At 32.1% G+C, this 22,500-nt stretch overlaps 1 protein-coding gene across 2 annotated transcripts in view; it reads left to right on the forward strand.

Annotated features, from left to right (window-relative positions):
* LOC112520749 (ABC transporter G family member 39-like) overlaps positions 1-22,500 on the forward strand; it is a 28,978-nt gene that overhangs the window by 2,575 nt on the left and 3,903 nt on the right. The window contains exons 2-16 of one of the 2 annotated variants that reach the window (XM_025129263.1): positions 13,386-13,506; positions 13,581-13,669; positions 13,823-13,907; positions 14,002-14,295; positions 14,804-14,894; positions 15,303-16,203; positions 16,639-16,799; positions 17,429-17,532; positions 17,655-17,820; positions 18,385-18,471; positions 18,573-18,718; positions 19,160-19,492; positions 20,205-20,495; positions 20,572-20,655; positions 22,134-22,267. In XM_025129263.1, the coding sequence (XP_024985031.1) occupies positions 13,386-13,506; positions 13,581-13,669; positions 13,823-13,907; positions 14,002-14,295; positions 14,804-14,894; positions 15,303-16,203; positions 16,639-16,799; positions 17,429-17,532; positions 17,655-17,820; positions 18,385-18,471; positions 18,573-18,718; positions 19,160-19,492; positions 20,205-20,495; positions 20,572-20,655; positions 22,134-22,267 (3,087 nt within the window). Of the gene's footprint in view, positions 1-13,330; positions 13,507-13,580; positions 13,670-13,822; positions 13,908-14,001; positions 14,296-14,803; positions 14,895-15,302; positions 16,204-16,638; positions 16,800-17,428; positions 17,533-17,654; positions 17,821-18,384; positions 18,472-18,572; positions 18,719-19,159; positions 19,493-20,204; positions 20,496-20,571; positions 20,656-22,133; positions 22,268-22,500 lie in introns of those variants that run through there. The other variant, XM_025129264.1, reaches the window with a different exon arrangement.

Consider the following 22,500-nt stretch of genomic DNA (forward strand, 5'->3'; position numbering starts at 1 on the left):
AGAGTGAGAGAAGAGAAATAATATATAAATTATATTATATTTTTTTTAAATATTTAAGAAGATATACATACAAGAAAAATTAAATAGTCTTCATGGAGATTGTTAACGGAGTTAGTGACTAGACATTATTTTCAAAGTAAAATGATAAATCATAAAAATGATTTCTAGACTTGTTAAAATTCAGGTCCCATTTTAAAAGATTTTATTAAAGCTCAAGAAACCAAAATTAAGGGGTTGTTTGTTTAATTCTTAAAAATTACATTACGAGGTAGTTTCTGAATCTTTAAAAGATTAATTTTGTTTGACAAAAAAAAGTTGTCTCTTAATGGTTCCAAAACCCTCTGAGACTGCGTTTGGTACATGAGATGGAACGGGACAAAACGGGACGAAACTCATTGTCCCATGTTTGGCACAACATAGGATAGAACAAGAACTCACTATCTCACGTTTGACACGATATGTGACGGACAAAAACTGGAACAATATAAGACATCATGGGAGAAAAGAGGCTTTTCCTTGTTCCACTTATATCAGAAACTAAAATATTACTAATCTACCATAGTTTGATATATAACATTAATATGTTACTTTTTTTAGTGATCATCACCGCTAGTTTCGGTCGTCGCCGCTACTACCGGTGGCCACCTCCACCTCCACCTTTTCTTTCACTACAATAACATCCTTCATCGCCTCCATAACCATCGTCCACCAAGTCCATCACCACCATTACCATAGTCGACCACCGAACACCACTGTTCATTGCGCCACCACTACCGTCGTTCGACACCTCCAAATCCTCCTCTACTACAACAACCTCCTTCACCATTGTCTATTGCCACCTTTACAACCACCATCGGCCCTCGACCACCACTACCACTACCACTACCATCGTTGGCCACCTCCAAATCCTCCTATACCGCAACAACCTCCTCCATGACCTCCACAATCACCATCGACCACCAACCACCACTGTTCATTGCCACCACCACTAGCACCGTTGGTCACCTCCAACTCTTTTTGCTACTGCAACAACCACCATCGACCACCACCATTCATTGTCATCTCAACTCCACCATAACCACCACCACTATCTTTACTACATCAGCCACAACTACCTCATCCACCATTGTCAACCGCCACCACCACTACAACCACAATCTACCATCTTCGTGTCTTCTATAACCACTGCCGTCTACCAACCACCATTGCCTCTAGCTCCATAACCACCGTCGGGCACCAACCACCACCACTTCCACCATGACTAAAACCACCTCCACTACCACCACTACCATCAATTATATCAAAAAAATTCATTCAAAATTGGTACCATTATATATGTATGTATTCATTTATATGAAAATTGTGTACAAATATTTATAAATTAAATTCTTTAATTATTTACTTTATTTGTGTTAATTATAATTATATATAATATTTAAAATCATCAAATAACTTTTGGGGGTAGTTTGTCTAGTTCTGTCTCGCTCTCGCCTAGTCCTAATCATACAAAACACAAGACATACTCTTATTCTGTCCAGTCCAGTCATGTGCCATCCAGTCCTACCGTCTAGTCTTGTCCAGTGTTGTCCTGTTCAGACCTATCCAATTATATCTTCGTACTAAACGCTATCTGAATGATTTTGTATCATGGAACTCTCTTAACCATTCAGCACCCTAATTTTATTTTAAACAGTTACCAAATGATTATATCTAATTTAGCACTATATTATAAGAGTCTCTGAATTATTCTGACCACTTAACCATTCTGCACCAACCATTCAATAACTCCCAAATAGTTAGATTAATCACTAATTTGATTTATTTTGGTCAAATTTATTCTCTTAGTTTATTCGACAATTCCAAAACCCAATAGTAAATTTGTAAGACCATGCAATTTGACAATTTCTAATAATATAGAACTCATTAGTCATTGTCATCCTTAATAATTTAATTTTTAATTATATTTCACAACGACAATTGCTTTACAATTGTTTTCAATGCTATTATGCACAACTCTTATTAAATAGTCCTTTTAGTATGATTTAATATTAAAATATTAATTTATTACATCATGAAAATTTTATTGAAAATCTACATATGAATTAATAATTTAATTTGGTAAAATTAAATGTATTTTAGGGATTTGCATTTTCAAATCCATTTCAATCCGATGTTTGGTTTGTTGGATTGTCCGGATTTGAAATCTTTAAATTTAATTGAAATCTTTTAAATATAGGATTTTAAAATCCTTAAGGAGTGCTCGGAACTTCACGGGATTGTATGCAATAAAGTTTTAAAAATTGTTAAAAACATTTGTTTTGTAATAACCGATTAATAAAAATGTAATTCAATATTTTTTATAATTTTTTCTTAAATTATTTATAAATAATGAAATCCAATTCCACTCCAAATCCTACAAACCAAATACACCAATGATTTGAAATCAATTCCAATCCAAATCCCTCCATAAAATCTAAATCCCTAAAACCAAACTTATAAACCAAACGGACCCTAAGAATTTGGTTAGACTCGTGTGTGGTTTTTTATCCTTCTTCTTGGAAAGCTTTGAATAATAATATGGATTTTGAATTATAGGGGTCGTGTACTAAATGCTTATCCGAGTAAGCGCTTACTAAGTCACGTTATATCGCTGAATAAATATGATAATTAAGGACCAAGAGTCTTACCCGGTAAGAGCAAGATAAGGACCAAGAGTCTTACCCAGTAAGTGAGGGCGACGACTCTTACTACGGTAAGCGTTTATCGGGTAAATTGTTGCATACAAAGTCGTTTTGGTGGACTAAAATCTTTCTCGGTAAGTAAATAATAGTGTTAAATTATATCGGTAAGTACTTACCGGGCAAGTGTTTGGTAAGCGGCCCCTTATTTTTAGTCCGTTTATTCCGTTTAACTTTCGTTAATGGGAGGGAAAGGGAAGGGGAAAACTAGTTGTGTTTTGTTAAACGAATGCATCTTTAAAGTGAATTAAAGGTGGGTAATAAAGTAGTTTGATGTGTTTGTAGTTGAATTTCACTGTTTTGGAGGAATTTTTAAGTTTTTTTTTTTGTTGATTTCAAATATATTTTTTAAGTTTTTCTGTTGATTTCAATAAACTTTTTTGATTTTTCTGGTTGATTTCGAGAGAATTTTTTGGTTTTTTAATTGATGTTCTTCATATTTTTTTAGAGTAAACTATGATTTTTGTTCCTCTGATTTGATGGTTGTAATGATTTTCGTCTCATCTTTAAGAACTACTTTTTTCGTCCCATGATTTGTAATTCGTTTCTTTTACATATCGTAGACTAACTCAATTAAAAGAGTTCGTTAAAATCAAGGGTGTTTTGGTCATTCTAATTTTTATTTAATTTTTTTTGTATTATATATATATATATATATATTATAAATGTACTCGTGCAATGCATCGAGACACATATTGATTTCAATGTTTCGTTTTATTCTTTATCTATGTCGATATAATATGGTTTTATGTGATTTTAAGAAAACGATAATGTTTTTATTTTTGAATAAAATATAAATTCGAAAATAGCATAAAATTTTGAAAAGTATCAAATTAACTATTTAAATTTTTTTGTTACGTGCAATTTCTTTAATTCAATTTTTTTTATAATTTAATTTAACGTAACGAAATAATTTAATTTAGGTTTAATAATATATTTTTTTATAAAGATAATAATTAATAATTATCTTAATTATATTTTATATATTGTATATTTAAAATAAGATACTTATTCTATATTTAATTTTATTTATCTATAGTTAGTTACATAAATTTAAACTTGTAATCTTAAATTTTAAATAATATGCATCAATAAACAGTATTTTATATATAAAAAATGGTTTTTAAGAGTTTTGTTATGTGATCGCAAACCCCATTGTGGACGTCCCTTCCCTTCTCTTCTCCTTGTGGCACCACGTACTCCGACGAACATCACCTGCCCTTCTTCTTATACCCCTTTGTTCCTCCACTGAGCCACCACTCATCATATATATTCTTCTTCCTCCTCCATCACGATAAACCACAACCATTGATCTTCCCATCAGCCCTTTCATGGACTTCATTCATCCAAATCTCCATGGAAGATTTTGTGAACATGAAGCTGTAAAGTTCGCAAAAATGACATTCATGTGCACTCATCCATCTCCATTTTGTTGCTATCATCACTTCACTTTTTGATCTCAAATCCACCTATGAATCGTGTTTGGTATATAGATTGGTCTGATGATCCTTTTTTACGCTTCTCATCTTAACTCTCATCTATTTTACGCCAGAGAAAGGAAGTAGCCTACCCATCATCAAAGCAAGCCCAAATGCTCTGAGTTAACTTATACTTTATTTCATTTTGGAATTTGCGAACTTTCCTGTCTAATTACCAACCCACCCTCCTTCCATTTTTTGTTTATTTATTTAATTTTATATGTGGAGTATTTTTAATGAGAAGATCTACCTGGAAAAGAAAAACAAAAAGTCGAAAATCTCAGTGGTTTTGTGAGTGGTTGATAAACTGTGATTAACTTAAAAGAAGGCCTTTCGGTTTTTTTCACGCAAATTTGCTTCTGAAGTCGAGTAGTCTTAATTTCATGCTTCTCACATTGACTCTCCTTCTAATCGGAAGCCAATCATATATATATATATATATATATATATATATATATATATATATATATATATATACTAGAAGATACTTACGCAATACAACGATATGCATATTCATTTTAATGTTTCGTTTTATTTGTTGTCTTTGTTGATATAACACGGTTTATGTAGTTTTGAGAAAGATAATGTGTTTACTTTTGAATAAAAATAAATTTGAAGATATCATAAATTTTTTTAAAAATATATTGATATTAATATCAAATTAACTATTTAGAAGTTATTGTTTTTATATAATTTATAAATTTATTTTTTTATTATAATTTAATTTAGGTCAAATAGTGAAGTGATTTATTTTTAGCTTAACAATATTTTTTTATAAAGATAATGATTCTGTTAAAACTCAATAATTATCCTAATTATATTTTAGAGTTTTTATATTTTAAAATGAAATTTTTATTCTCTATTTAATTATGTTTATCCGCAGTTAGTTGCACGAATTCAAAGATGAAACTTTAATAAGTTGTACTGATGCATAATTTACTTGTAATCTTGAAATTTAAGTAATATGCATCAATATACAATATTTTGTGCATAAAAAATGGTTTTTAAGAGTTTTTGTCAAATGCTTTATAATATTGTGTGTGTGTGTGTATATATATATATATACATATATATAAGGGGAGATTCATACACGAACGCTAACTATTTAAGAAAACAATAAAAAGATCGTTAATGTACAAATCAATATGATTCAGACAATTTTGCCTTGCGACTTAAGTAGCCTCAAGAGCAGCCTGCTTCCATTCAATGTAAAATCACATCTGTTTTTGTATATTAATGATTTTTTTTGTTTTCTTAAATAGTTAGCATTTTATTTTGAATCTTCCTCTATAATATATATGTATATGTGTATATATATATATAATTCTTTTTTAAATTTTAGTCTTATAATAATATACATGTAATACTTTTTTTTCGAATTTTAATAAAAGATTAAAGAAAAAGTTAAAATACCATAATACCATTGACTTAACATTTTTAAACTTCGTTGATTAAAGGAATGAAAAGGAAAATGAATTACAAATCATGGATATAAAAAAATCAGTTCTTAAAGAAGAGGGACAAAAAGTCGTTATAAGCAAACCATAGGGACGAAAATTTAACATATACATATTTCTCATCCAACAATTACAATTGTAAAATTGAGTTGGGTTAGTTACATATTATTATGCAGGCCATTTATAGATCCACCCTTTAGCTAAAACCAAACATTTTTTATATGTGTTTGAAAATTGCTGAATGGTTTGATGTAGAATGATTAAGAGACCCTCATGATATAGTGCAAAATGAAATATAATTGTTTACAATGAAATTACAGTGTTGAATTGTTAAAGAAAACCCATAATACAAAATCATTCAGATTGTTTTTTAGAACCGTTAAGAGCTAAAAAAAATTTGTGATCAAACAAAATTCATCTATTAACGATTTAAAAATTGTCTTTTAATGAAACTATTAAGAAGTTAACAAAGATAACTTTTATAAATAAAAAAATGTAGAATTCTAATTCAAAAAACCACAAGAAACAAAAATGCAATTAGATATAGATTTATACTTTTCAACATTTCTGATATGTGTGAAGTATTTGGGTCACTTGCTTTTTAAGCCACGTGTCTCATAACTTTTGTATGTACAATTATGCAAATATTATTTAATATAGATAGATTATATAATTAATTCGAAATTAAAGCTCGTATCTTATGAAATTATTGAGAAAGTGATTGTTCCTGGCCACTCATCTTTCGATCATTAAATAGACACCTATAATTATAATAAATAACAATATATTTTTAATTAATAATACTGTTAATTTTGTAACATTTGATGATATAAATGTCAAAAAATTTCAAGTCAGGAGCTGTTTACCCAAATGCTTACCCAATAAGTGTTCATTTATAGAAGTCAACACTATAATTTACTTTGATGCATAAGATTTTAGCACATCAAAACGTATTGAATGCAACAATTTATCGAGTAAACACTTATCTGAGTAAGAGTCGTCATCTTCACTTACCGGGTAAGACTCTTCATCCTTCTCATTGCTCTTACCCGGTAAGATTCTTAGCCTCTGTCATGTTCATCTGATGAAAAACTTTATCTAGTAAGCACTTACCAAGTAAGCGTTTAGCAAACGGTTCCTTATATTGATTGAAAAAATATAATCCTAGTCAAGTTTAGTGATAATAAATATATTGGTTAAAACTCGTCATCTAAAAAAATAAGTTAATAACTGCTTTTATAGAAAAACATAAGTTGTTTCAAATAAGCAATCTCAAACACCCTTAAATTATATCCATGTCACATGTTTTATTTTTATTAGAAAAATAATACACTATAAAAACTATATTATATAACATAAAGTTGATTTTTTTTTCTTTAATCCAAATTAAGAATAGATAAAAGATAGAAGACACAATATCTTATATTATATTTTTTAACAAAATGTTTTTTATCCGTTTATTGTACTGGCTTTTATCGTGAAAATGGCTTTTGGGTCGAACATGGAGAGGAGTTTTAATGCATACCTGAATTGTATGATCGTAGAAAACAGGAAAAAAGAATCGTTTATTGATCATTTAATAAGAAATTAGGTCGTTGGGATCATGGGATGTGTAAATTCTCAACTTTTATAGTCCGACATAAATATTCGAATATTTATATTATCCGTAAACTATGTTTTATGATGTAAACATAAAAGACTTAGGGGTTGTTTACTCAAATGCTTACCCGGTAAGTGCTTACCGGTATGAATCAACACTATAATTTATTTTGATGCTTAAGATTTTAGTACATCAAAACGTATTGAATGCAACAATTTACGGGTAAGCGCTTACCTGAGTAGAAGTCGTCATCTTCACCTACTGGGTAAGACTCTTCATCATTCTCATTGCTCTTACCCGATAAGATTCTTGACCCTTGTCATGTTCATCTGATAAAGAAATTTATCCGGTAAACACTTACCAAATAAGCGTTTAGTAAACGGGCACTTAATTATTTATATTATTTGTAAAACTGTTATAGAAAACATGTTTTTCTTTTCTTTCTTAAATTGATGTTTGAATAAAAGTATTTTTTTTTAGACAAGTTTGTCTTTTATATTACATGTAAATATCACAAAACAAAGGAGTTTCACCGATAGATTTTTCAGGAGATTTGTGGCGGATCAGTGATTACTGACAAATATGACCGTCGGTGATGATAAATAGGCCGATGAATCAGTCGGTAATCATGATAATCGGCCACATTTTCTCTGATCGTGAGATCCGTCGATAATTATTTTTTCTGACAGTTTATTGATGAAATTTTCCGTTGAGACAACATTTTTTTGTCTTTTAGTGAAAAGTGATGCACAACTACACAATGGTTTGTTATTATTTAATGAACTTAATAAGTTTAATAGTTTATTGGTCCAAAAAACAATATTTGTGTTTTACTTGTTTATTAGGAACTAGGTTCGATCCCGTGTATTACACGGGGTAATTTAAAAAAATTAAATCATGTCAATAAACTTATCTTAGAGATATGAATGATCAAATCGAAAGTATGATACTACTTTAAACTTGTACTCTTGAAATAACTTTGAAAAATAACTCTGAAGAATGACTCTTTAGACTTGAATTTAGAAATGAAATTATATCAATAATTAGTTAAAATGAAGTTAACCATAGAATAAAATTAAATTTAGAAATGACACTATATCAGTAAATTGAATCCAAACTTAGAAGCAAATTTAGATAGACTCTTTAGACTTGTACTCTTGAAATAATTCTGAAGTAAAACTCTGAAGAATGACTTTTCATACTTGAATTTAGAAATGAAACTATATCAGTAAATTGAATTTAATCTTAGAAGAGCGCTTATGTCAAATCTGATGATGAAGTCTAAAGACCTTGAGTTCAAAGTTATTCAAATACCCAATATCTTTGAAAAAGACCCCATGGTAAAGCTTACATCATACAGAGAAAGACCAACTCCTTAAGAACCAGAGCCCCTCTGGACTCACCAACCAAAAGTAAGGCCAACCAAAGGCCCTCTGGTCAGCCTCTTGTTCGTCTATCGAGAGCCTCTGGGTCAAGAAAATGTTAAATACTTAAATAATTTGAGTTCCAATTACAACCAGAGGCCTTCTGGTTAAACATGAAGATCAACCAGAGCCCCTTTGATTCTTTTATGATGGATTGGAATATTTTTCCAAGGTTCAAATAAACAACCAGAAGGAAAACCATCCAGAATCCAAACCAACCAGAGGGGCTTTGGCTTACAAGTCTAAGTCTTAAAGACTTATCCTGAAAATCTAGATAAGTTTATTACAAGATTTGTACTCTTGAAATAATCTAAAGTAAAACTCTTCAGACTTCAGAGCTCTGTATAGGCAAGCCAGAAGCTCTGCATGCACTATGCAGAGGCTCTACATGGTGCTCCGTCTGGAAAAGAAGACTTCAAAGTTCGTGTGAGCTAACTCTAAAGAATGCTCTTCAAACTTGTACTCTGGAAATAACTTTGAAGTAAAACTCTAAAGAATGACTTTTCAGACTTGTACTCTTGAAATAACTCTGAAGTATAAAATCAATCCCACTAAATCAGAGTTCAGACTTTTAAGTCTGAAAAAGAAGATTTCAGAGTTCGGGTGAGCTAAGTCTAAAAAAGAAGACTTCAGAATTCGGGTGAGCTAACTCTGAAGAATGACTCTTCAGACTTGTAGAAGACTTCAAAGTTCAGACTTCTAAGTTTGAAAAAGAAGACTTCAGAGTTCGGGTTTCTAAGTCTGAAAAAGAAGATTTCAGAGTTCACACTCCAGATTTTGGATGAGCTAAGTCAGAAAAAGCAGACTTCAGAGTTTAAGTGAGCTAATTCTGAATAATGACTTCAGACTTCTTATATTGAAATAACTCTGAATTAAAGCTCTTCGGTAATACTTTGGGATCACAATATTGACTATTCAAAGTAATACTTTATGTAAATCACTTTGGCTTCCATCTCACCTGATATATATATATATATATATATATATATAGAGAGAGAGAGAGAGAGGAGTGATCAAATAAAAACCGCCCTCATTTGTGTAAACCGTGTAAACCACCTTCATCCGTCGATTTCATTGTTTAATCTTATGAAATTTTTTCATGAAATTGTTTAATCTTGTGAAATTGTTTCATAAAATACTTTTTTTGATCAAGTTGTTTCATATATGGTTGTGAAATTGTTTCATATAATACTTAATGAAACTGTTTCATGTATTTCTCTAGAATTAATGAAACTGTTTCATGTATTTCTCTAAAAATTAAAATAATAAAGATGATAATATCTATGATTAACACCCTCCACAATAAAAATGATTAATCAACCTCTCATAATTACAAAAAAATGAACAAAATGAAAAATTATGATTGGTTGAATGAGGTTTGCACGGTTTGTACAAATTGAGTGGTTTGCATTTGATCGCTCCCCCATATATATATATATATATATATATATATATATATATTGACATCATTTGGGGTTACAATGTTGACTATTCGGAGTAGTACTCTATGTAAATCACTTGGGTTTCCATCTCACCTGATATTAATATTTTCCATCACTGTTATAAACTTTTAGGGTCAAAATAAATTTTCTCGAAACCATCAATCACATAATCAAAAGTCCATGTTAGTTATAGCTTGAGATTATTCTTGTTTTAGAGGTAAGATAGTACTTAAAATTTGTGCACTCGATAGTAAGTAACAAGGAGTCAATAATGTATGAACACAAGGGTGGTTTTGAAATTCCAAATATAGATATAAGTTGGACGGCTCATATGGTTGAAAATTTTCTTCAAAAAGATAGGAGTTTTCTTAGCTGATAACAAGAAATCTAATATGTTCCAATAGAAAATAGATTTTATGGATGGAATAAACAAAAGAGTGAGTGGAGATGAATGTTGGAGAATACATCATGGTTTTTAAGACAAGAAGTTTCAGAACTTGATCGTAGATAAAAAAAAAAACTTAGAGGGTGTTTGGTTATGGCAGGGAAATGAAAATGTGTGAGAATGAAAACCCGTTTAATCTGGGATGAATATTTGGGTTTCTGGAGGAATAAGTCCATTATATTACATAAAATCAAACAATTTCTTTTATTTTAATTCTCATTAATTACTGCTTAATAACTCTAACCAAATAACCCCTTAGAGAAACAATAAAAAAAATACTATAAGATGAACAATCAATTAACTTACATATTTTATTTTCCAATATGATTAATTATACATGTTTTGGCCTTCAATATAACACTAAAGTATTTTCTGGGACTTATTAGATACTAATATTTTTTTGTCTTTTTCATTTACTATTTTTTTTGACAATGTTGTAAGGCAGTAAATGTTGATATTCGTTAACATAGATTAACATACCTAATACATGAAAAGCACTTTAACGGGAAAATGTTACATAAGTTGACGAATTTTGCCGTATATTAACATGAGAATATGAACATATATTGAACACCTTAAATGAAAATGCTAACATATGTTAATATACCTTAACGTATGTTGGTATTGCTTATATTAACATTGTTAACATACATTCACAAAATCGATCTCGACATGACCGAATGCGGAGAACCAAATGACGAGATTGCCCATTCTTCACAAAACTGACACACACCCAGCATGATCCAATCAAAGGCGCTGAAAATCAATGAACGATGGTGTTTGGGTTCGTACTGTTCCCATGAAATGTTGGAGTTTTTACCGGAACCCGACTCTATATATACGCACACGAGAAGTTTATAGATGAGATGATTTACATTTATATGGAAATAAGTAAAATTTGGTTATATTTAATGATAACAGGTCAAACGTATGATATAAAAGTCATTCAAAATATACTCAAGGGTTGTTTATCAAAAAGTTTGGATACGTGTTTATTACAGTAAGAAGTCTAATTAGGACAAGACGTCTGATCTAAGTAAGTATTAATTGAACATTGATTATTACGAAACAAAAATACAAAAGCCCGAGATTCATTGATTTTCATCTCTGTAAATTGATGAACACCACCTTCAGTCTCACTTGTTATCAGAGTTCCACGTCAGTTAGATCTAGACCTGTCTACTTTAATATATATTAGAAACCTCTTCCGGTCCCTTTTAGATAGTTATCTGATTGGGCATCTGTGTCCAGGACTCGACTCTTCGGAAATCTAGTCTTTATTGGAGGAAGCGTGTTAGAAGCCCCACATCGGCTACAGTTGGACCTTTCTGCTTTAATATATGTTGGAAAGCCCGACTCTCCTACTCTTTTCGAAAAGTAAATGGGGTTCCACCACTACAACAAATTAGGTGTATAATATGCCAACAATGATGTCCTAATAGGTTGCTTTACATGTTTTAAGTTTATAGGACCAAATGATAAATTGTCTAATCTAAGAGTGTTGTAATAAGTTTATAGGACGATGTTGGACATTTTAACAAGTTTTTTAGGATATTTTTAAAATAAAATGTCTTGCTAACTTTTTATAGGACATTATTTGAAAATGTTTCTTATGTACTCAAGTGTGCTGTAAAAAGATGTGATTATGTCCTATAAAATAGCTAATAAGAAACTTTATTTTAACAAAAACTTGTTAAGACCGTCTAAAAACGTTCTATAAACTTATTATAACACTTTAAGATATAATGCTTTATAATTTAATCTTGTAAACTTAAAACCTATAAAGAACCTGTTAGGATATTTAGATAATGGTGCCGTCGTATTAACCCAATTTTTGAGACTCTCCAGGCCATTGACCTCAAATGAGATTTTTATTAACAACGTAATTTTTTGATAAGTTCAGTAGCATTCTGGTGTATTGAAGTGGCTTTCTAATGTATAGAAGTGGCATGTTAATAGTTTATCAGAAAATCATGGATATAAAAGAAATTTTTGACAAGGTAAATTCAAACGAAAACCTCAATTTATAGGGCACTTATGACTAAGGGTGCTTATGAGTTGGGTTGAAAACATTTGAACAACTCAACCTAATGCTTGCGGTTTGAAAAATCTTAACTCAACCCAACCCAAACCATAGTACAACCCAACCTAACCCAACCCGTACGGGTTGGTCGGGTTGGTACTTTAGTATATTAAAATATTTTTCTAACTTTGAATATGTTATTTCTATACTTATAATTTGTTTTTCGTCATCAATCATTTGATATAAATTGTCCATACATCTTATGTATATCACATCAGTTAATTTTTTCAATTTACATATATATGTTCACAACAACTGAACATATATACGAATGAGTTATATAGAGATGTAAATAGATTGAAATATGAATATACATGATAGTGTAATTGTCTAATGTATATATTAATAGAAATTCAACAATTATATTAAATTCAAGAAATAAAATGATATCGGGTGGGTTGGGTTGAATTCAAATAATAGTAACTCAATATCAATCCAATACCTATGGTACAACAATTTTTCATCTTTATTAGACATCAAGTTATTTCGAATTAAATTATTCGGCGTTGGGTTTAATTGGATTGGATTGATCGGTTTGATTTGGTTGGTAGGGTTTTTTTTTTTAGCACCCATGCTACACACTTGATTACACCTTCAAACCCCACGACCGATTTCATCAACTTTCATCCCATGAAGAACTAAGGACCAACTCCTCTAAAGATTAGCTTTTGGTAAAAAGTCCCTTAAATTTGCTGCTAAGCTTGTTGTTTGTATGTAGGGTTGGGGATGAAACACCCAAGATTGAAGTAAGATATGAGAACTTATCAGTGGAAGGAGATGCTTATGTTGGTGATAGAGCTCTTCCCTCTCTCTACAATTCCATCTTCAACTCAGTTGAGGTATTTTAACAAGTTAATTTATGATCCTCTTTAAATCATTGAAGACGATAACAGCTACAATTCTCAAATTGTAGAGCACACTTCAATTGCTTGGGTTATGTCCTTCCAAAAAGATGAAAGTGCAGATCCTTCAATCCATTAGTGGCATCATCAAACCATCAAGGTATCTAACTTAGGGTTTTTTTTTAAATTTAATTTTTGTTCATTTTTAAAGATGACGATCATCTCATCTCTTGCTATGATTTTTGCAAGTCTTTTTTCTAATTTGGTAGAATTTGTTTTCATTTTTCCATCGAAAAATTATGATTAAATACAGGATGACACTGCTTTTAGGTCCACCAGGTGCAGGCAAAACCACATTTCTGCTAGCACTTGCTGGGAAACTTGATCATGATGTCAAAGTAATATATTTAATTTCTTCCCAAATCTTTTTCATAAATTTTCATTTTGATTTATGTTTGTTCATTGTTAATCACTTATGGATTCTGAAATCAGGTAGCCGGAAATGTCACTTATTGTGGCCACCAACTGTTTGAATTTATTCCTCAAAGGACATGTGCTTATGTAAGTCCACATAATCTTCATACCGGGGAGATGACGGTGAGAGAGACGTTGGATTTTTCAGGACGGTGTTTGGGCGTTGGGAAAAGATACAAACTACTCACAGATATCTTGAAGATGGAGATAGAAGCAGGAGCCAAGCCTGATCCAGATGTTTTTGCGTTCATGAATGCCACCACAACTGTCCCAGAAAGAGAAACCAATCTCATCACGGATTATGTTCTCAAGGTTTATTATATTATGCTTTATAATAAAGGTTCACTACAACAAAATTGGATGCGTAAATTGTTTAAGTGTCCTAATAGAGTGGCTTATAAGACTTAGGTTTATATTTATTGGATCAAAATGTAAAGAGCTCAGTCTAAAAGTGTTACAATAGGTTTATCGACGCTTTTGGTCGTCGTAACAAGTTTTTTAAGAACTTTCCAAAATACAGTGTCGTATTAGATAGTCAATAAGGGTCCTATAAAAAGATGGGTTTAAAGTTCACTTCTCAAAAATGTCATATAAAATAGCTAATATGACACTTTATTTCTAAAAGGTCCTAAAAACTTGTTATGACGGCTAAAAACGTTCTATAAACTTAATTCCTATAAGACACTCTATTAGGATGACACTTAAATGCGTTAGGTGTCCTACAAACCCGATTTTGTTCTAGTGGCTTATCGAGTCAATTCCATTTGACGTTTTTTGTTCATATATACTTGGGTTGAAAACTTATGTTTTCGTTTAATAGATTCTTGGGTTGGAAACTTGTGCTGATACTATGGTTGGTGATCAAATGAGAAGAGGTATCTCTGGTGGAGAAAAGAAACGTGTCACTACTGGTATGTTGTTGCTTCTTTCATAGAATTGGTGCACCATGAAACCCTTTTACATGTTTGGAGTCTTATATCGGTTAGACTTGGACCATTCTTTACTATCTATGTTGGAACCTCCCTTCTCTCCTCAAAGATTCTTTTGGAGAGTAATCTAATTGTGTTTCACATATCCTCACATGGTATCTGTGCCTGGCTATCTTCTGTCGAGGACGATATATTGGGTCCCATATCGGCTAGACTTGAACCATTTCTCAGCTATACATGTTGGAACCTCCCCTCTCTCCTGATCAATCCCTCTTTTGGAGAGTAATCTAATTGGATTCCACATATTTTAACATAAAAAACTGCAAATGAAATGATGAAAATAAGGATTTATTATTTAGTTGATACAATTTGATTATAAACTTTATACAGGAGAGATGTTAGTTGGGCCAGCAAATGTGTTTTTCATGGACGAAATATCAACCGGACTGGACAGCTCGACCACTTGTCGTATCACCAAGTTCTTAAGACAAATGGTTCATGTCATGGATTTAACTATGGTCATCTCTCTTTTGCAACCCGATCCCGAAACATACAAACTTTTTGATGATGTCATATTAATGTCAGAAGGGCAAATTGTGTATCAAGGTCCTTGTGAAAATGCACTTCAATTTTTCGAATGGATGGGATTCAAGTGCCCAGAAAGGAAGGGGGTGGCAGACTTCCTTCAAGAGGTAACTTCAATAAAAGATCAAGAACAATACTGGATTAAGGTCGATCAACCTTACAGATTTATTACGGTCCCTGAATTTTCAAGATCTTTCAAGTTGTTCCACATTGGAGAGAAACTAGAAATAGATATTCTTATTCCTTATGATAAATCAAAAGCACATCCGGACGCGTTGGTGAAGGAAAAGTACGGAATTTCTAATATGGAACTACTCAAGGCATGCTTTGATAGGGAATGGTTGTTATCGAAGCGTAACTCATTGCTTTACATATTTAAGACGTTCCAGTTGACATTTATGTCATTGGTAGGAATGGCTATGTTCTTCAGAACAGAAATGCATGTGGGAAGTTTGGAAGATGGAGGGAAGTTTTTTGGTGCACTTTTTTTTGGTCTGCTTATTGTAATGTTTAATGGGATGGCTGAGCTTGCATTGACCGTTATGAGGCTTCCAGTTTTTTATAGACAAAGAGATTCATTGTTGTATCCAGCTTGGGCTTTTGCTCTTCCCATTTGGATACTCAGAATCCCCTTATCTTTTATGGAATCAGGAATTTGGGTGATTCTTACATATTACACTATAGGGTATGCGCCAGATGCTACCAGGTAAATATAACACACACACACAAATATATATATATATATATATATATATATTTATATATATATAGGGGTAGGTTCCATTAGGAACCCGGGAACTGCCTGCAACGCGGCACGTGGCATATTCATTAGGAATATGGACGTGTTGTTAATCATGAATGTTGTAACATATTTATTCTGATTGTGTGATTCTGATGAATAACATGTCAATATTCATCATGAATGTTTTTTTCATGATGAATATTCATCCTGAACAGACACATGGTGTGCTGTGGGTGGGCGGTTCTCGGGTTCGTAATCAATTTTGGATTTCTAAAGGAACTTTCCTCTCTCTCTCTCTCTCCACATATATATATATATATATATATCTTTAAACTTGAACAATTTCTGAAGTTTTCATGACTCAATTTCTTCAAGATCTAACAGTTTTTTATGGTTCAGATTCTTTCAACAGTTCTTGACGTTCTTTGTCATACATCAAATGGCTCTTTCCCTTTTTCGATTGCTTGCTGCTGTTGCAAGAACAGAAGTACTTTCAAACACTTTGGGTGCCTTCACACTGTTGCTGATAGTCACCCTTGGAGGGTTCATAGTTGCCAAGGGTACGATTTTTTCTTCTATGTTCCGGTTTATGGTTTTTTAACTTTCTGCTACAATGTTTGTAACTCCTAGACACTACAACAAAATTGGGTTTATAGGACGCCAAAAATGTCTTAAGTGTCCTAATAGGCTGCTTTATAAAATTTAAGTTTATAGGACCAAACATTTGTGTGTCCTATGTAAAAGCGTTGAAATAAGTTTATAGAACTTTTTTGGTGTCATAACAAGTTTTTTTAGGACATATGTGAAATAAAACATCCTATTAATTTGTTATATGACATTATTTTAGAAAGTGTCTTATAAAAAGAAATCTATATAAGGATGTGTTAGTAAATAAGCTAATACGACACTTTATTTTTAAAAGTGTCATAAAAAACTTGTTAAAACACCCAAAAATGTCCTATAAACTTATTAGACAAAAAACAAGAAGTATTCTACTAATAGCTCAAGCAATTTTTAGAAAAATATATTAAATTACCCTGTGCAATGCTTTTATATATGACGTATAATTGTTTGGTCTCGTAAACTAAAAGTCATATAAAGCAATCTATTCGAACACTTGTATTTTTGGCTTCCTATAAACCCGGTTTTGTTGCAGTGAGAAGTGACATATCTAATGATGTACTTTCAGATGACAGCGAGCCATGGATGTCATGGGGATTCTATGCTTCTCCTATGATGTATGCACAAAATGCCTTGGTGATAAACGAGTTTCTTGACAAAAGATGGAGTTCTGTAAGCTCTCATGATTACATGTAGAACTTATGATTTTTCTTATAGAAATATATGTAGAACTTTAGCTTCTCTAATTTAATTAAGCTTCTCATAGAAACTTAATCGAAGTCGTCGTTATGCAGCCCAATATAGATCCACGGATTAATGCATCAACAGTTGGGGAAGCTCTTCTGAAATCACGAAACTTTTTTACAGAAGACCATTGGTTCTGGATATCTCTTGGATCCCTTGTTGGGTTTTCGATTCTCTTCAACCTATTATTTATTCTAGCGCTAACTTTACTGAATCGTAGGTTACCTTGAATTATATGTTCATTTTAATTATTTACTATTATCACCCCGACAAAATCAGGTTTATGGGATGCCAAAAATGTCCGTGTCCTAAATAGATGCGTTATAGGACCAAACACTTGTACGTCCAATTTCAAAGTGTTGCATTAAGTTTATAGGGCGCTTTTGAATGTCTTAACAAAGTTTTGTAGGACAATTTTTAAATGAAGTGCCATAATCATTTTTCTTATATGACATTATTTGAAAAAGTGTCTTATAAAAACAAGTGTCCGATAAAAAGATTTGTTCATGAAACATTTTTCAAATGTGTCATAAAAAAGCTAGTAGGACACTTCATTTCAAAAGTGTCCTAAAAACTTGTTAAGACCCCCAAAAGTGTTATAGAACTTATTATAAGACTTCTATACAAGACACACAATTTTTTGGTCCTATAAACTTGAGTCGTATAAAGAAGTCTATTAGGCCACTTAGACATTTTTGGCGTCCTATAAACCCGATCTTGTTGTAGTGTATTTTACTATCGTACATCAGATTTTGACTTCATGGGTCCTTTTTCTTTTAGCTCTTGGTGATGCTAAACCTGGTATCAGAGAGGAAAATGATATCAAGAATTCAAACAATGACCCAACAAAAAATGCGGTCTATGAAGGTGAGCGTCTGCGTTTGAGATTCAAAGTGCTGGTAATTAAAAGAGTTATGCATGCAATGATATGAATTCTTTTGACATATTGTAAATTAATAATTTTGAAGGAATTGATATGGAAGTGAGAAGCAGTTCAGGAATAAATGATTCGACTGTTGTTGCTCACCGTATGAAAAGAAGAGGAATGGTTTTGCCATTTCAGCCTCTTTCACTTGCTTTCAACCATGTCAACTACTACATTGATACACCTTTCGTTAGTCACTTTATTACAACTCTTCATTTGCTATATTTTTGTTCATTCGTTATCAGTTTATTTATCATAAAACATTTGTTAGTTTTAAAAACATGTTTTTAAGCATTTGGTACTACTTATTAATATACATAATCTCTTAAAATTCAAATTTACGACTTCTTTATCGTATAAATTCAACTTCTTGAAGATTTACTTTGGAACTACATAAACCAAGTTATGAACATTATCAAATAGAAGATAAACGTTCAATGCTACCAATACATAATACTTCTTAAATTGTGGATTTTCTTTTTTACATTGATTTTCCATTCTCGATTTGAAATAAAAATTTGCATCCTGCTGCATTGTATGGGTACACTGCTAGTTCAAAGGTAAATAAATGTTTATGGGTTTTAGGTTATACTATTGTGGTTACAAATACTGTCACTATTATTTGAGCAGGAAATGAAGGCTAGAGGGGTTAAAGATAATCGCCTGCCATTGCTCAAGGATGCTAGCGGTGCTTTTAGGCCTGGGATATTGACTGCACTTATAGGTGTTAGCGGTGCAGGAAAGACAACCTTGATGGACGTGTTAGCAGGACGGAAGACGGGTGGATACATTGAAGGAAATGTCTTCATATCAGGATACCCGAAGAATCAAACAACATTTGCTCGTGTTAGTGGATATTGTGAACAAAATGATATTCATTCACCAAATGTCACTGTTTACGAATCTCTTTTATACTCAGCATGGCTACGCCTATCTTCAGATGTTAATACGAGAACACGGAAGGTATATACTTATCACATAACTATCAATATACGGAAAATACGGAAAATATACGGAAAATACTTGCACACTCATATTTGGTGCGAATCCCTGACCTCCTGTAAGCCTGGGCTCTATCGTTAACCCAGGTATCCAATGACCCTCACTACAACAAAATCAGGTTTATAGGACGCTAAAAATATCTAAGTGTGTCACAATTGACCACTTTATAGGACCCAAGTCTGTAGGATCAAACAATAAGTTGCCCCATCTAAAAGTGTTACAATAAGTTTATACGACGTTCTCGGGTGTTTTAACGAGTTATTTTTTAGGAAATTTGTAAAATAAAGTCCGTATTAGCTATTTTATAGGATACTTTTGAGAAATATTCTTATAGGGCAATTGTGTTTACATGACACTTTTTCAAATAGTGTCGTATAAAAGAGCTAATACAACAATTTATTTTAAAAAATGTCCTGAAAAACACCCAATTTCGTCCTATACACTCATGTATTTAGATAGGACGTTTTATTGTTTGTTCCTATAAACTTAAGTCCTAGTATATTTGGACACTTAGATATTTTTGGCGTCTTGTAACCTCAATTCTGTTATAGCGCCTTTTAATCGGCTACTATCTTTTCTAGTAATAAAATCTCATTAAGTACATTCATTAGTCCTATAACAGAATCTTGTATGTCTTTCTTCTCAAGTCTTATTGATGATTATTATGACGTAGATATTCGTTGATGAATTGATGGAACTAGTTGAGCTTAATCCTTTAAGGGATGCTGTAGTTGGCTTTCCTGGAGTAGATGGTCTTACAATAGAACAACGGAAGAGGTTGACGATAGCCGTAGAGTTGGTGGCAAATCCATCCATCATCTTCTTAGATGAACCGACATCTGGTCTTGATGCTAGAGCTGCAGCCATTGTTATGCGTACTGTAAGAAACACAGTTGATACTGGGAGGACTGTTGTATGCACAATTCACCAACCGAGCATAGACATATTTGAATCTTTTGATGAGGTTTGTAGCATAAAAAAAATGCTATAATGTTATTTCTTTGATGTTAATCTGACTACCGTGATCCTTAACTTTGCAGTTGCTTCTGATGAAGATTGGAGGACAAATTATCTATGCAGGACCTTTAGGCCACCAATCTCACAAGCTTGTGGAGTATTTCCAAGTGAGTCTGTTATATCAATTCATATTCAATACTTCCTCCGTTGCAAAATAAATGTCCACAATGACAAAGACATACAATTTTTGAAATGTTACTACACAAAAATGGGTTTATTAGCCATCATTAATATCTAAGTGTTATAATAGACTGTTTTATAGGACTAAATGCATTGTGATAAGTTTACAGGACGTTTTAACAAATTTTTTAGGATACTTCAAAAAAAAATGTCATATTAGCTTCTTAGAGGACACTTCAAGTGTCCTATAAACACGTCTTATAGGACATTTGGTTTTAGAGTAAACTACAATTTTGATCCCTATGGTTTTCAATGATCTCCGGAAGTGGTCTCTAGACTTCAATAACTACAATTATCGTCCCTACTGTTTACATTCTTCTTTGTAAATGGTCCCTGGTCACTAACTCCGTTAAACTGATCTAAAGGACCAAAATCGTCCCTACTGTTTAAAAAGGTAAACTACAATTTTTGTCCTTTAGATAAGATAAAAAAGGGGAAATAAACACAAATAGCACTCACTTAACGGACCAGTTTAACGGAGTTAGTGACCAGGGACCATTTTCAAAGCAAAATGTAAACATTAGGGATGATACTTGTAGTAATTGAAGTCTAGGAACTACTTTTGGAGATTTGTGTAAACCACAGGAACCAAAATTGTAGCTTACTCCTTGTCTTATAAAAGAATTCTTCAAATGATGTCATATCAAAAAAATTAATATGACACTTTAGTGTCCAAAGAACTTGTTAACACGTCCAAGAATATCCTATAAACTTATTCTGACGCTTTTACATATGACACACCCAATTGTTTGGTCTTATAAACCTAAATCCTATAAAGCAGTTTATTAACACATTTAGACGTTTTTGACGTCCTATAAACCCGATTTTGTTGTAGTGTGCAGTTATTACATTATCTAATTAACTAAATGCTAATTTTACCCATAATATAAGTAGAGGGAGTAATGAGTTTCTCTATCTCATAATTAACGTAGAATTGAAAAATAGTCACTTAGGGGACGTCTAGCCAAACACTTACCCGGTAAGCGCTTACAGGTAAAATTCAACACTATCACTTACTTACCGGGTAATATTTTAGTTCACCAAAACGGCATCGTATGCAACAATTTACTTGATAAGCGCTAACCATGGTAAAAGTCGTCGTCCTCACTTACCGGGTAAGACTCTTACACCTTGCCTTCGCTCATACCGGGCAAGATTCTTGATCCTTGCCATATTTATCTTATAAAGTAATGTGACTTGGTAAACGCTTACCCGGGTAAGCGTTTGGTAAACAACCCCTTAGTGTTGAAGTGGACACTTATTTAAGGATAAATTATATAGAAATATAGACACTTATTTTGGGACCAAGGGATTACTAATAACAATCAATTTAGCTTTCAATTATTGGCTATAATCTTGGAGATTTTGAGTGAAATTTTCCCTAAAAGTCATTTCCTATATATAGGCTATTTCAGGAGTGCCAAAGATCAAGAATGGATATAATCCTGCTACATGGGTATTGGAAGTGACTTCTCCTTCAGTTGAAAGTCAACTTAATATTGACTATGCCGACATTTATGCGAACTCCACCCTTTATCAGTAAGTTCGAAATGTTGATTTAATATCTATATATATATATATATATATATATATATATATATATATATATATAGCCATAGGTTCATTTGAGAAGTGGCAAGTATTTGAGAAGTAGAGAAGTGATTCTAGCCCTTCATCTGGTCAAGATTTGCGGCTTTGACTGTGAAGCACCGGATAATTCTTCGCATGATATGCGGAAGAGAGGGTTAGTTTAGTAACTTTTGCAAATAGGC

Source organism: Cynara cardunculus (genome assembly GCF_001531365.2).
Source record: "Cynara cardunculus var. scolymus isolate 2C chromosome LG 11, CcrdV1, whole genome shotgun sequence".
Lineage (NCBI taxonomy): Eukaryota > Viridiplantae > Streptophyta > Magnoliopsida > Asterales > Asteraceae > Cynara > Cynara cardunculus.